Here is a 15969-nt window from a genome sequence, read left to right on the forward strand (position 1 = left end):
AGTTCTAACTCCTGCGCTCTTTCATCCCTTGCAGTCCTCTCACGCTCACGCACAAACTCAATCAAATCTTCACCAGTCAGACCAACTTCCCTACCCAACTCTAACCAATTCTGATTCATTTCGCGCAGCTCAGGAGGCGAAGCAAAGCACGCGGCAAAGAAATGAAAGCAAAAGCAAAACAGTAGCACAAACCAACACGACATTCAGCATGCAGTGACGGACGCACGAGCCAAGCGTAAGCACAATGACCACGTTAACAATGCAGCAACTGAAGCATGAAAAGCGACCTATTCACGACTACGCTCAGTGTACACGCGGAAATCAGTGAAGCAAGCTAAGCAAGCAGCGGACGGTGCGATCACAGATAAAAATGATGCAGCCCAAAAAAACAACAGTGGTGGTTAGCAAACTAGCTCACAGTACCTGAGTAGCCCTATGCAGTCTCGAAATCAAATAAAATAACTTCAAAATAACTGCCTGTCAAACAGATATGTCTTCGTTCAACAGTACTTTTGCTTGTATGTTCTGTATATTACAAAACCAGAGTAGGGTACAATGACAAACGCTTTCCCGGACAAGCCCCCAAATGTAACGCGCGCAAATAAAGGTTGCTGCGAAACTTAAATTTTCGGGCCGTTTGTCACCCTAACAAGCGAAAATACCATGAAGAAAACTCTGTAAAACTTAGCAATAGAATTCGAAAAGAATTTAATCAAATTAAACAATTAAACCAAATAAACAAGGAATTAAATCAATCAAAATGTTAAATGAAAAGTAAACAAATAAACGCTTAACTGGGTATTAATCAAGTAAACGGAATAACAAGGAACAATATTAAATCCAAAACAAAACACCAAGAAATATCAAACAAATTATGTTACAATTAACCTGTCTTCAACTCTTCAACTTAGGCCTAAATCCTCAAATCAAATCTTCATATCAACTTTCCAAATCAAATCTACAAATAATACTTCAAATCAAATCTTCAAATCAACTTTCCAAATCAAATCTCCAAATAATACTTCAAATCAAATCTTCAAATCAATACTTAACAAAGTATAGTGGGCCCACCAATATATTTTCACGAATCACGCGTTGTCAGCTCCTCCGGTCGGTTCCCGGTTGTCCCTTGGACTTGAAGGCCTTGAACCCTCCAGAGACTGGGCAGCTTTCTGTCTCAGTTGCTTCAAGCAGGCGCCGTCTGTGCTTCGGCTCGCCGTGTTGCTTGGCCGGGGTAGGGTTCTTCTTGATCGGGAGCTTCAATACGGGCCCATCAGGCTATGCCAGATAACGCCTTGCTCTGGCGTACTGACCCTGACCTGAGCCATCTGAAATTTATAATTTCAAAACCTAAAACGTCTATTTTCTATAATAATACTCACTTCTACTAATTTAAAGAGCATATTCCATATTTGGCCAACCAAATCATAAAAATAACCGTCATCTGCGCAGACATAATCTGTGACGTCATCTTTCTCAAAATCCCAGTTAAACTTCAAATAAAGTTATCGATTCTCAAACCATGACCCAATGAAATAATCTATAATTAAATCGACCGATAAGTGATCCAAAATTCTAATGAAAACTTAGAAAGTCATATGACGTCATAAAAATGACTACAGGTACGCACATCGGTGCTAACTGAAACTATGTCTCATTAGATCATAAATCAAACGTCAATTTTCTCAACAAAATATAAACAAAATTCGCTAAAATCAAGAATCTGGTATCTATGTTACTCAATAAAACTACTCACGGTAGATCGAGCAGATCTGCCACCTCAAAAGTGGAAATTTCTGGTTCCACACTCAACGGTTTTGGAGTGACCGTGACTTGCTATTGTGATCGCAAAGTCCTCTGGCATTCGCGCGATATCTGCAGCATTCCAAAGCAATCCAGCAATTTCAATTTAAAGTTATTATGTTTCAAATTGCACACTCACTTTGACAATCCCTAAATCATATCGCTCGGGATATGATTCTCATTCAGCCGGTTAGTGTCAGGTGCGGATACAGGGAGGGGAGGGGTGGGGGTGGGAGTGTGTGGGGGTATTGTTGTTAAAAAAACCCAGCTCTGTCAATTTTTTTTTTTTTCATAGAAATTCATTAAAATAATGCGAGCCACCCCCCCCCCCCGACACTAAAAAAAAATTATATTAATAATTTCCGCCTTTGCACAAAATACATACAAAGACAGCTTGGTTAGGGGTATTTGTACACTATTTTGTAATAAAATGTTAATAATCGTAAGATTTGAACAGCGCCGCCATTGAAAGTATGGTACGACCCCCCCCCCCCCCCCACGAAACCGCCCCCCTGCAAAACTCCTGGATCCACCTCTAAGTGTATGTGACGTCAAGGTACGATTGGATGAGTAATCATATCGTCCTAGCTTCACTTTGAGCAAGGGTTTTCTCATTTCATGGGTAGGTTGTTTCCGGGGATATTAACGACGTTTCTAAGTGCCTTTTAAAATGTATTTTAGATAGGCTTGTTTCTGGGTAAAATATCCGTTCAATTATGCGTTTCTACGTGAATTCAACCCAGAATTACCTATATCTGTAATGTAAATTAAAACAGCAATTTGATGTTGATTGTTTTCTCCAGTTTCGGTTCGTTTAGTGGATGGCAGCACTCCTCGTGAAGGATTGGTTGAAGTTTATGATCGATGTCAGTGGGGATCAATCGCAAGCAATCAGTGGAGCATCAGAGAGGCCAACGTTATCTGTCACCAGCTTGGTTACCCGTCGGCATCCCAGGCATGGCGACACTCTTATAATCAGTGGTCAGGCCTCATTCTCTTAGCAGACGTTGAATGCAGGGGAAACGAATCAGGAATTGACCAGTGTGATTACAGGAGCATTTTTGATGATACCGATGATTACTATTATTTTTATTATGACATCGTGGGAGTAACGTGCAGTCTTACAAATCCTCCACCGGGTGAGTTTGAATAATCAAACTTTATTGTTCCTTTTGTTGGTTTTGCAATTTTCTACTTTTTGCTGTATGGGTCATGAAATTGCTACTTAAAATATCGGCTGTCATAGCAGAAACAAATTAGTTAGATTCATTTCATAGTGAAATATTTTCTTACAAAGTTCGTTAATGGTTTTTATTTGTAATGTTGCCGACATAGTTCTAGTCCGACTAGCAGACGGGAGCACGCCACACGAGGGTAGAGTGGAAGTGTACTACAAATGTCAGTGGGGAACAATTTGTAATAATAACTGGGACATAGAAGACGCCAATGTCATCTGTCGGCAGCTTGGCTACCCTTCTGCATCCCAGGCCTGGCGTAGTGCTCACTTTGGTCAAGGATCAGGACCAATTCTACTTAACAGAGTTGAGTGTGATGGAGACGAAACCACCATTGACCAGTGTGATCACAGTGGATGGTTTAGTCAATACTGTTACACTCATAATAATGATGTTGGAGTGACGTGCAACGCACCAGCTTCTTTACCTGGTAGGACCTTTCAGTTTTCTTCAAATTGTTCATGTAATTATTATTGTCACAAATATGAATGCCACATTGTGTAATATTCACATCTCGTAGGCCTACTGTGACTATTCACTAGATAGTGTGAGTTTGTGTACCATCAATTCGGTTGTTATTTTAAATTGATTGGGATGTGATTTTAAACACACTTGATTTCCTCTCAGTACTGGTGCGTCTTGCCGATGGTAGCAACCCTTATGAGCGTAGAGTGGAAGTGTACTACCAAGACCGATGGGGAACAGTCTGTGATGATGGCTGGAGCGTCGAAGATGCCAACGTCATCTGTCGACAGCTTGGCCACCCTCCTGCATCACAGGCGTGGCGTGGTGCTCACTTTGGCCAAGGATCAGGACCTATTCTCCTCAGCAATATTGCTTGTAATGGCAACGAGTCAAGCATTGACCAATGCGACCACAGTGGATGGTTACCTAACGGCTGTAGTCACGGTGACGATGCTGGGGTTACGTGTGGAGATCACCATATCAATGCAACCTCCCAACAAAGTAAGATGATTGTGAAATAAGGCAAGAAGTTCTCACCACTTCTTTTCTTTTAAACAGAACTTTCGCTGACCTGAAAAAAGTTGGGGGTGGTGAATTCGAAATGGATTCAAAACAACAAACCGCTGATTCAAACATGCACATTGCCTATTTTATCTTCTTATTGCTATCTACAGAGTCATGTCTTGAATTCGTTGGCAGAGAAGTTTATAGTTCAGAACAGAGTTGATAATCTGATTATTTTATTGTAGGAAAAAAAAGCAATCTAAAGCGGATGTTTACAGATAATTCATAGGTTGCTTGTGTTTCCTTTGATGTGTCTGTTTTCGTTGTTGTCTGGCAAGAAAATCGATTTCGACAACTTGTTTTCAATTCTCTGCAGTTTCCGTCCGTCTGGTGAATGGTAACACTCCCAATGAAGGAAGAGTAGAAGTGTACTACAAATGCTTCTGGGGTACAATCTGCAGTAATGGCTGGACTATCAGAGATGCCAACGTCATCTGCCGACAGCTCGGCTACCCTTCTGCATCACAGGCCTGGCTGAATGCTCACATTGGCCGAGGATCAGGACCTATTCTCCTCTACAAAGTTGCGTGTAAAGGAACCGAAGACTGCATTGAGCAATGCCAGCACAGTGGATGGTTTAACCACAACTGTCAACACGGCGAAGATGCTGCAGTGACTTGCAATACTGATGTGGATGCTACCTTTCCTCCATTAGGTATGCTGTCTGAGATAGCAATAATAAACATTTAAATGTGTAGTCAAGTGGATGTCAGTATGGATCCCGTGCACAAATACCCCATCAACGGTTAAAAATGGAAATTGTGGTGTGGAGACCAATGGGGCGGATATTTTGGACTCATTGAATTTTGTTTAGCGAATTATTCTATATACATGTAAATTCATTTGAACAGATACTGAGCCTCCTGTCATTACGTGTCCAGCGAGTCTGACAGTGGAGACTGATTCACGCCAGAATGTTGCTACAGTCTCACTACCCGCGGCTGCTTCTGTTTCTGACAACTCGGACGTGGTTGCCGTATTCATCAATTTAGATGGTTCTGTGCAACATTACAATTATCAAGCTAACGATGACGTCATTTTGAGCCTACAAGGGTCGCCGCATTTGTTGCATTACACCGCCTTTGATGACTCTGACAATAGGGCGTCATGTGACATGTACATTAATGTTGTTGGTATGTTGCTTAATCCGTTAACATTTGTTGATGAAAGAGTCAGGTGTTTTAAGAGCTTGATCTCTATTTTTAATAGAGTATCTGTGTGCAGTTTATCCTATATTATGGTGCTTGAGCCTGTATAGCTTAAACATGCTATATTTGCAATTTCCACTCATTCAAATGTTTCATTCATGTGCCATCTTATAGATAATGAACCCCCTGAGGTCCTCGGTTGTCCAGATGACGTCACCATTCCCGTCATCCCATCGTCCAATCAGGCGTCTCATAGCTGGACACCCCCAATGACCTCAGACAACTCCAATACTGAGGTAGATGTGACGTTTACCTGCCAGGTAACCCCGCCTGGAGGATGTTACAAAGCTGGTCACGGTACATTTCCGGTTGGGGTATCTACAGCGAGGTACACAGCTAGAGATCGGTCTTGGAATGAGAACATCTGCGATTTTAGCATCACAGTTACAAGTATGTCAAATCATGTCCAAGCCATGGGCGTCGCGAGGGGGGGGGGCAAGGGGGGCACTTGCCCCCCCCCCCCCCCCTGAAAAAGCAAAAAAAAAAAAAAAAGGAAGAAAAAAAAAAGGAAGAAAAAGAAAAGAAAAAGAGGCGCGAAGACAGAGTGGTGTAAATTTAATGAGTTGGGGGGGCAATATGTCCCTGCCCCCCTCTAAAACTGATAAATCGAGAATGTGTTGAGAAACACAAGCATTTTTTGGCAAAATTTTTTGTTTGCCCCCCTCTAGAAAAAATCCTGGCGACGCCCATGGTCCAAGCCACAATCATTTGCTTTTATGTGTGAACTATACGGAGTGTTTGAAAATACCCCGTCTACAAGGATAACTCATTGAAAACTTATTCTCACTTTCAATTTACTTTGAAGTCGTGGATATTGCCTGCCCAGTAAATATGACGGCCTTGGCCAGTCCTGGTTTGAACAGAACCAGCGTGAACTGGATAGAACCAGATCTGACTGGAAGGGACGGACCCACCAACTTTACATCTTCTGCCAATCCCGGAGATTCATTTCTGATAGGAACTTACAAAGTTACTTATCAACAGTGGTTTGCTGAGTATGACGTGTTTCTTGAATGTTCCTTCTTTGTGACGGTTGTAGGTAAGTACCTTTGCTTGGGAAATCTACACCAAAGTTTACAAGCCTAAGTAGGAAAGCAAATCTAAGGGAATTGATTTCAGCACTGGTTTGCTAGTAATTGACACCATACTTGGTAAATAATATTAACAATTAATACTGCTCGTTTCATTGGTGTTTTAACATAATCACAAGCCGAGGTTATTCTTCCATGTTTTCAGGTAAATGTGAAACTGAAAGATACGAAGGTCTCACGTGGCCTGTGACGTCAGCAGGATCAAGGGCAGAGTCATTGGAGAGATGCCCTCTTCAGACCATGATAGGTAAGAATTGAAACCGCCATTCGCTATAAAAAATACCTTTTCATTTCGATTCCAATTGTCTATTCAGTCATAGCCATTGGTATTGCAATCCTCATTACTTCCTTGATGATGTTTTCTACAAATTATTTCTCTCATCAGCCGGTCAACCTCGAGCTGTGAGGTACTGTTCAGTTGATGGACCTCCTGTGTACTTCCAATGGGTGGAGCACGAGCCTCGCAGCTGTGGTGAAAATAGGAACGAGGTTACCCTTGCAGACGTTGAAGAGGTAAGCTATACACTGTATATTTAAAAATCAAAGGTATCCCAATATATTTGGGTTTTAAACTTATGTAATTGAGAAGCATATCTTGAAAATCCATTGGCACTAAATCATTAAATTTTCTTTGGGGTTTCCAGGTTGAGGTTAGTACAGGAAACGTGGTTGATGTGGCCGAGTTTCTGGCCAATCAGACGTCAGAGTCATTTGAGGGTGCTTAAGCTGTGGAGGTGGTGTCCAACATTTTGGTAAAAATTGTCGGGGCGGGATCTGGTGACACGAAGGTAGGTGCATGCAGATATCAATTGCAAACTAATTTGATTACGTGTTGGACGAGATGAAGTTAAAACGGGTGCCATTAACGACAACCCAACATGCTAGGTATTCGGCTTTACAGTTTTCTGTCTTTAGGTAACTGAATTGTGTTGGGGACTGTTAGCCATGACACCAAGGGCGCTCTCATATTCTCATATTCCTCATATAAATTAGAGGTCAATATATATATCATTCAAATAAATGTGAAGCAAGGCAAAGGCATGGAATAAACCTAGAGAGCACACCACCATAACCAGATAAAACTAGTTCTGAGATACCAAAAAGAGATAGAGTACCAAAAAGTAGCAAAGAACTCAGATTCAATGCGTTCTTTTCGACTCTCTTAACGTCCTCGTGTAGGTTACTGAGTTGGTGTTGGAGACTGTAAGCAATGTCATCATTAGTGTTGCAGAAACTCCTGACTCCCAGACTGCCGATATCAAAGCCGGTAGCTCCTCAGCCATCGTGCGGTCAGTAGAGAGTCAGGTCTCTTTGACTCTGAGACAAAAAGGTGAGGTCAGTATACGTCAGGACACCATCCACGTCGAGGCGGTCAGTCTGGATCCCATGCAGGCTCGAAATGGTCTCAGCTTTGTTTCCGTAAGACAGCCTGGACAAGGGTCACCACATGAGGGCTCGCTCGTTGGTACTGAGGTCCAGACCATTATGGGCTCCAATGAGATCCCTGAGGGGATCGACGTGGTGGCATCGGTGCAGTTACCAGGGAGCATTCTTCGCTTGATACAGCCAGCTGACAGTACGTAGCTTCTGCTTAATTAGACAACATATTTCATTGCTTTTCTGAAGCGATATATAATTATCTCTTGAAGTGGAATGGGAAAGAAAAGTTAGGCGGCAGGTGGAGAGATTATGAAACAAATCATGGCTTGGCGGGAGGCTTTACCTATAGGGATATACTTGTTTCCAAGATAAAGTTTCAATTGTAATGGGAACTTGGGCTGTACTCGTCGACAGTGCATTAGTTGATCACTCTTCCCAAGTGCTCTCAAACACTTTGACTGATATCATCTTATATTAATGTGAATGTAGATGACAGATCTGCCCAGCTACAAGCCAGTTTCCTGATCTACGCTGACGACACTTTGTTTCAGTCTGCTTCAATCAGAGAGTATCGAGGGGAGGATAATTCGACTCGTAAGGTCGCTGGATCGGTCGTCTCACTGACTGTGGAGAATGTTGAAATTGTCAACCTCACAGAACCATTCCCCACAAAAAGCCTCCAAAACCCAAAACGGAAATGGAGTTGTTGGCCATCCCTAAACAAATATATCATTACATCAGCTGAATGTCAAATGTAATGTTTTGCTGAAAACATGGTATCAATATTTTGCATGTACATGTACAGCAAAGTTCTTTCTTCTGTCACATGAAGTGATTCAGACAAGAGAGATTCATGCTGACATTTCTTATTTTTGCACCTGAACTGAGGAAGTCCTCTACACTGTGGACACAACCACTTCCTTTTAGGCATGTTCTTTAGTCCGAGGCATTTCAAATGAAACTCTCTCCATTTGCATGTTGGATTTCCACATTTGGCCATGTCACCCTCTGATGGCTTTTCGCAGTAGCATGAACTTGTTGGGCCACATGTTGAGTGAAATTCCTGATTCTCAACATCTCGAACTTTTGTAAAATACTTGCCAACTAATTTAGGCAATACTGCTACCCTGAAAAAGTGCTCAGCTCTTTGTACTGCTTCCTGCCATAGCAGTGCATCTGGTTGTAGTCGTTCAATGTGCAGGCTGTTGTTCTTGCCTGCCCACACAACAAAGTCACAATACCTCATTGATGTTAGATGGATGTGAGCCTTAACCTGGTAGTAGTAGTTGTGTGATTTGAGAAGTTTGAGTTCCCCACTGTCTGATTTCTGCAGATATAACTGTGGATCTGTTGCAGCTTCATCAATGGTTTGGTCTCGCTTGCAGTATGGGCACTTGACCTCCACACAACCTTTTCCATGGCAGCTTCTGTTGACAATCCCATCTGGTGAAGAACCCAAAAATGGATACATGGTGTTCAGAACCAGACCACTCTTTTCCACCTTGATGTTTTCATGTGTCTGCATCATCTGTGCGGTGTATATTTCAATGGCCTCCTTTTCATGACAGCATCCCCGTCTTGTGGCTTGTGAAGAGAACTTCAGTATGTCTGGATAGCAAATGCATTTAATGAGACCCATAGCTGGCATTGCTGGGTTGGTCTTGCAAACTGCACCAAGCCTGGAGGAGGTGACTCTACCAGCACGAAAGCGAAACCACATCTTGGATTTTGACTGGTCTCTTGTTTCCGCCTCCTCATTTTTAGCAGCTTCTGCAGACACTGTGTTATTAACTTCATCACATTTCCTGAGCAAATCAGTGTAGTTCATGTGAAAGGTTGTGGGATTCGCCAGGTCGGTCAGTATCACAGGAAACTCCTTCTTCTGCTCAACTGGAACAAATGCATCTGCATAAGGCTCAAACCCTGAAAGCACCGCACACTTGATGCCTGACACTGAAAGACTGTGCAAGAAGGAACTAAGTTCATCCTCAGTCGGTCCAGCAACTTCACTCTTCGTCATCCGATCGGGTTGTGTGTTAGAACAGGTTACTGAAATCACGTCAGTGCGTTGTGGTCTATTTCACGGTCTGCCCTCCTCTTTTTAGCCATGGAGGAAGAAAAGTCAATGCTGTGAAGTGGTTGTGCATCAAGTTCCCTTTTTCCTGGCTGCATCCAGTAAGCTTTGACCATTGTGGGGGTTGATTTTTCTCTGATGCGATTCCCAGCGTCAATGGCAAATAGAACAGCAGATACATGACTGCAAGTTTCATCGAGGCCTGCTTTGCAATTGCAGTGTGCGCTAAGAATACTTCCAGGGCTGTCTACAACACACCACGCCTGGTAAGGTTTAGCACCTGGTGTTTGTGAGTGCATCACCTGAAGATTGACAGAATTGAGGGAAGCAAAAAGAAGGCATATTCAATCAAGGACCACACAGATATTCCTTGATGTGCACACAATAGTTTTCTCAGAACAAAAAATGTTACTTTCAAACATACTTACATTCCAGATAATTAGAGAACCATATTGTCACTGGGTCTGACATAACAAAACCTCTCTTGCAATCATCACCATTTAATCCCACTTTAAAAAGAAACTTAAAGTACATGGCTTTTGAAATGAGAATTAAGGGTCAAAGAATGATTTACAGGGACCATGCATTAAACAATGTTATGAGTAAAACGTAGTGCAGACTTTGTAAAACAATTACATGTAAAGGTCTCTGTAAATCCTTGGAGTGCATACATTTTGTAATACATATGTTCAGTCAATACAAAATATCCAAAATTTAACTGTGATACCTTTATTTCCTCATGAAATAAAAAAAAAAGAAAAAAAACACGATTGTGCACAACTCATTTGGACGGCGGCCATTTTGCTGTCTGCTTCAGACGTGTCCAAATTTAATTTTTAAAAGTGAAGGTATCGGTCATCCTGGTCATCATATCTCACATCAGGGACTTTTTGTTCCAAACGGAAATATAAACCTTCATCCAGGGTATCAATTATTATACACTTAGAATTAGACAGTTCTATTTAGTTTAGTTCACCATCACCCCCCGGAGGCGAGGGTAATTATCAGCATCCAGACTCTAAGCGGTCTTAAACAGAGTGATAAATACCAACCGAGCACATTCATAAATTCCCATTCATAAATACCTTTTTGGTATAAAAAAATCAAATAATTTGTTCAAAAAATCCTGATTTTGTTCAACAAGCTCACTTCATGATTTTTGAAACATTCCTCTAGCAAAATAATGGAGTGTTCAGCTGGCGAGTATGATGTAAACAACCCTTTTATGGAGATTGATGCGCGCGTAGCATGTTCTGCGCGATGTCGCGCAGAACGCACCTGGGGCGTTGCGTGTTGAATTTAGAACTATAAAATTCTGACTCGCTGGTAGTGTTGCGCATGCCTACGTGAGGATTGTGAACGTTCAACCAATTAAACGGTAAGAGGCACCGGACTTTTAGGAGTCCACACTTTATTGTGACACTGGAAAAGTGTTTAAGACCATGTCTTTATCATCCGTTTAAGACCGGCCACGTGACGGGCTCTCGACCAATAGGAATAGCTAAACTGTCTGAGGTATTTATGAATTTGCATTCAACAGGTAGTAGCATGAAAAGTACACTCTTTTGCAAGGTTTTTGAATGTGAAGTAAGCCAATGACATTATGAGCCTTATATGCAGCAGTACACTTACGCCTTAGTTAAGTGGAACCACCGACTCACGACAGTTGGTGAGCGCACAACATACTTGCGCAATTTTATCAATTTTAGGCACCTTTTGTTTCTCAGATGTAACTAAGGATTCCCATGGAACTTTTTCAGACAAAATGCTGTAAGTCTCTCTCAGTTCTCCGATGACACGTTCAACATGTATGCGAAGGTAAGCAATTTTCCGTGATCTCTCAACATCCAGTGCTGAAAGTTGGGGCTTGCCTTCTGAGAAGGCTGGCGTCAGAAGCTGTGCACAGTAGAATCCGACCTCATCAGAAATGTTAAATCCTCGATCAGCTAAAACGTAGTCACCGGGTAACAGTTTGTACAAGAAGTCAGACTGAAGTGTGATGGCTTTGTCTGATCCCCTTCCTCCCCATGCTGAAAGCAGATATGATATGATGCCTGAAGGGGTGATACCTATCAAGAATTTGACTGTATTGTGGTGCTTGTAATTCGACCATGTCTGTGCTCTTGCCTCTACACTTGGACGGACATGGACGGACACAGAATACTTCGAAACAATCAATGATCACGGCAACATGTTTGCCAAAGGCTTTTCTGAAATCCATTGGCATTGTTTTCCACAAGGTCTCTCTGGAAGGCAACGTTATCAGTGGTGACAGCTGGGTAGATAGAATGTCCAACATCAGAGAAAATATGCGGCACACTGTAGCTTCGCTCACTTGAAAACGAAAAGCAAGATCTTTGTGCTTCAGGTTTAACTTCAGTTTCATCAGAACCAGTACAAGTTGCTGAAATGGTGTCAGAATTTTCCCCAGAGGAATTTTAGGTACTACAAAATTGAAGACTGCCATCAAAACTGTAAGTGTCGGAAGTCCAGTGTAAAACTTCACTTTATCATCATCTTTGAAGTACTGTTCATTGATTGTTGCTCTTTCCGCTGTCTTCATGGCCCGCTGAAGCTCTGAGCTGTTTCCTGCTGCCCGACCTTCCAGAACACTGATGTCTATGGCATAAAGATCAGTCTGGGTGCTCACGCTCTTAAATGAGGGTTTCTCTGTCTGCACACCTTTGTTGTTTTGGTTTAGAAGTGTTGCTTGGTCTTGGGGTTCCTTGGTCTGCGGTTGATGTTGTTCATGTGTCTTGGCCGCTAACTGCCTTCGTTTTGATCGCTCAACCGTTGCTGACTGATGAGAAGGGTGCTTTGACATAGCTTCTTGTGGCCCAAGTTAATGGTTGGCGCCCAGTCTATGCTCAATTCATCATACAAAGCTGCTGGTCGACCTGCAATTAACATAAGTATGCAAAGTGATAAGTACACGTTCACATGCTGCTATATCTTATTCGCAATCTTCTGAAAGTTATAATTCCAAACAAGCTATTTGATCTAATAACAAGTTTCCAACTCCCATTTTAGTTGGGAATTATGTGACTGATTAAAGGCCTAGCTGATGCCAAACACAACTGCAAGAAGTATTTATTTGACTGAATTTCAAAGAAAAATTCATGTGAATGCAGAGTAATGTTCGCTCTATGTTTTTTTGGCAGGCTGATAAATTTACAACAGAAAAGAAATGAAAACCAAATGGGTCCAAAATTGTTTGTATTAAAGTACCAAGTACTACAGCTTTTGTTTTGGAAACAGTGCTTTTGTTTTGGAAACAGTTTCTGTAATCTTTCACCATTTTCTGACACTGACATCCATTCTTTCATTAAAATGGAAACAAATTATTTGCTAGTATAAAAGGCTTACAACAAAGCAGACCTATAGGCTTTGATCTGGATAAACTCCCTCAATGACATGAATAGGAACTGAATATTTGGGGGAGAAATTTTTATTCTTTCAAGAAAAAAAAGGAGGAAAAAATGGGTGAAAATTTATTTTAAAAATTACAACGAAAGTACTTTTCGAAATGGATTTTCAGGAGGGGATTTATTCTTGCCTGGGGGTCAATTGAAGTTCGAATCACAACAAAATAAAATAAAATATAATAATAAATAAAATAAAATAAATACAAAGGTCCATATGAATGAGCCCCCTCCAAAAAACAGAAGCCAAATCCTGGCTGCGCTGCAGGGTGCCTGTATTTTAACCATGACCCCCAAAAATTCCCTAAAAAAATTGCAAATTTTGAAAAGGTAACACTTTGCTTGGGTGGTTTAAAAGTAGATGTCATGCACAACCAGTAAGTGTTTTGACAATGGTACTACATGTATAGCGAAAAAGAAAACGTGTTTTTCAAGTGTGCACATCAAAATACGGCGATGATTTTCCTCATTTTGCTGTCTGCTTTTGGTCGGAATAGGCCTGAAGTCGGGTTTGAAAGCAGCTACATGCTTTAATGGTTAAACCTTTCCCTTATGATGAACCATCATAGGATAAACTGACCTGAAACAAAGTGGTCCGAGCAAACTTTGTAGTGGGTTTTCGTCGGATCCAAGTCTGCACGTGAAATGTTTGCAAGCCACTGCACTCTCCGTCTTGTTGACAATTCCTTAGTTTTTTCCCCCTGGTGGTGGATAATTTTGGGGATGGAATAGTATGATTTGTCCTTTTCTCGTTCACTTCGATTGCTGCAAGCGTAAATGCAGCACACATGCACCATTTCCGACGGAAAATGCAGCACTGCAGCATGCATGCAACACACGACGTCAACTGCTCGTCCCATGTCATGGCTGACAGATCGTTGCTAAGTTACGACTTGACCTTTTGACCCCGCATGCAGGCGCTAAATTAAGTTGCGTTAGCTTCCGGTTCCTATGGTTCCAATGCTACTTAATGGCAAGTGGGCGTGGTTTAAACTGAACTGACGAACGAACCGGATACATTTGACAATGGCATACAGTTGGTACAGAATGACAAACCTCCTTTGGATAAATAAAGAAAGACCAAGTAGAAATTTAATTTAAGTTGTGACTTCCAGTCTCGACTGACTGATTAGCTAGGCATTAATCAGAGATATAAATGCGGCACACGATAATAGTTTCGCTCGATGAAATTTAATCAAAATCAGAAATGAAGGGAGTTTGTCCTCTATACAAGAATCTCTTTGAGTGAAAATGAAAAAGGTTAAAAAACGCACCAGGTCTTAGAAAGGGATGGCAGGGAAAATTACAACAAATTATGGTATAACAATGTGCATGCTTCGATACAGTTCAACAAAAACACATATCTTATTCAATTACATGTATATATATGTATACTTTTAACGTTGCTGAGTGTACCTGTTAAAGACTACTTACTAACATGAAATGCTAACATGAAATGCTTGTACATAAACTGTGAACAGTTGGGCATGCTTGTTCTGTCATGAATTTTGTCACTCCTAGGCCTCCTTGCAAATTCTCAAGCAACCGCAATCGAATACCACGTATAAGTTAAAAGCATGTACAAAATTCGCTGAATCTTTCATTATCATGTGATTACGACTTCTCTTGGGAGCCGGGGGATGCACGGGCGATCAAAACTCCTCCGATGAATTTTTTTTCTGCGGAAACAACTGGGGAACCCATATGCTTTTGTGTGGGTTGCCAGTTATATACTGACTTAAATAAGGATACATGTATGTTTAGGGCTAATTGCTATGTACACGCATATTGTTGATGTTAGCATATACGTTTATTATATATATAAGCCATAACCAAACTTCTTGTTTAACCATGCGAACAAAATAAAGATAAAATAGAATGAAATACATAGTAAAAAAGTAAAACATATGTTTCCGTAAATATACATGTACAATTACGTAGCCTTAATACTTAAGGTTTCAATGCACTGTACGCAGATGATTCGTCAATTTCATTGTTCATTTAATAATTAATTATTAATGGATAATTATTAATTGTAAAGATTTGTTATACGAAGCCTGTTTTTGTTGAAATTTTTTAAGGGCCAATGTAATGTGATTTTTTAATGCAGTTCTTGTAAATGCAACTTCGCGGCCCATTTAACCTTATTTTCAATTTTCATTTTGCCATGCATAAGTGCATTTGGTGTCTTTTGGGTTTTTATGCTAATCCGAATTTGCAGATTTATGAGCAAAAACAGTGATGTAATTTCGGGCAGAAAAATTGCCATAATTTTGGAGGTTTTGCTGTGTGTGGTAAATTTTCTTTTCATTGGTGATTAGTTGTTGTTTCAGTACATGATAGTGGGCTAATTAGCAAAGTTTTCTCCAAAAAAAAGGTTTTAATGAGCACATTTTGGGTTCACCGTTTTAAACAGAAACCCCCTAAACTGAACAGTGTCTTCCTGAAAGAACATCGCAGAAACAGCGCCCTCACTTGTCCGCGAAAGCATGGACATTCTTTTTTAAATGTTTAAACGCAAAATTCTTACTTGCTACTCGAAATAAAATGACGTGTGGAGTACCATTGTGCTGTCGTGTACAAATATGCTATGTAGCATAGTGTGACTGATGTGTGTGCAGTTGCTCGTCTCCGTGCGCCAACTAAAGAGGGCGCCCTTTTACCTAGCAACGACGTCCCATGACGGGTCATTTCGCTGGTTGACGCGCACCGTTCCTTGTGTGTGAT

At 41.2% G+C, this 15969-nt stretch overlaps 1 protein-coding gene and 1 pseudogene across 1 annotated transcript; one reads left to right on the top strand and one right to left on the bottom strand.

Annotated features, from left to right (window-relative positions):
• The first annotated feature begins 1612 nt into the window (after window positions 1-1612).
• On the top strand, window positions 1613-8579 carry LOC119728051 (annotated as a pseudogene).
• Window positions 8580-11336: 2757 nt separating this feature from the next.
• On the bottom strand, window positions 11337-12751 carry LOC119727250. The gene has a single exon (XM_038199111.1). It carries the CDS (start codon window positions 12642-12644, stop codon window positions 11805-11807), a length of 840 nt encoding a protein of 279 aa, XP_038055039.1. The 5' UTR covers window positions 12645-12751; the 3' UTR covers window positions 11337-11804.
• Between the last annotated feature and the right edge of the window lie 3218 nt (window positions 12752-15969).

Source organism: Patiria miniata, unplaced genomic scaffold (genome assembly GCF_015706575.1).
Source record: "Patiria miniata isolate m_02_andy unplaced genomic scaffold, ASM1570657v1 HiC_scaffold_20, whole genome shotgun sequence".
In the NCBI taxonomy this organism is placed as follows: Eukaryota; Metazoa; Echinodermata; class Asteroidea; order Valvatida; family Asterinidae; genus Patiria; species Patiria miniata.

Coding starts and splice junctions, on each gene's coding strand:
- LOC119727250 (XM_038199111.1), bottom strand. CDS start 12,644: ATGTCAAAGCACCCTTCTCATCAGTCAGCAACGGTTGAGCGATCAAAA.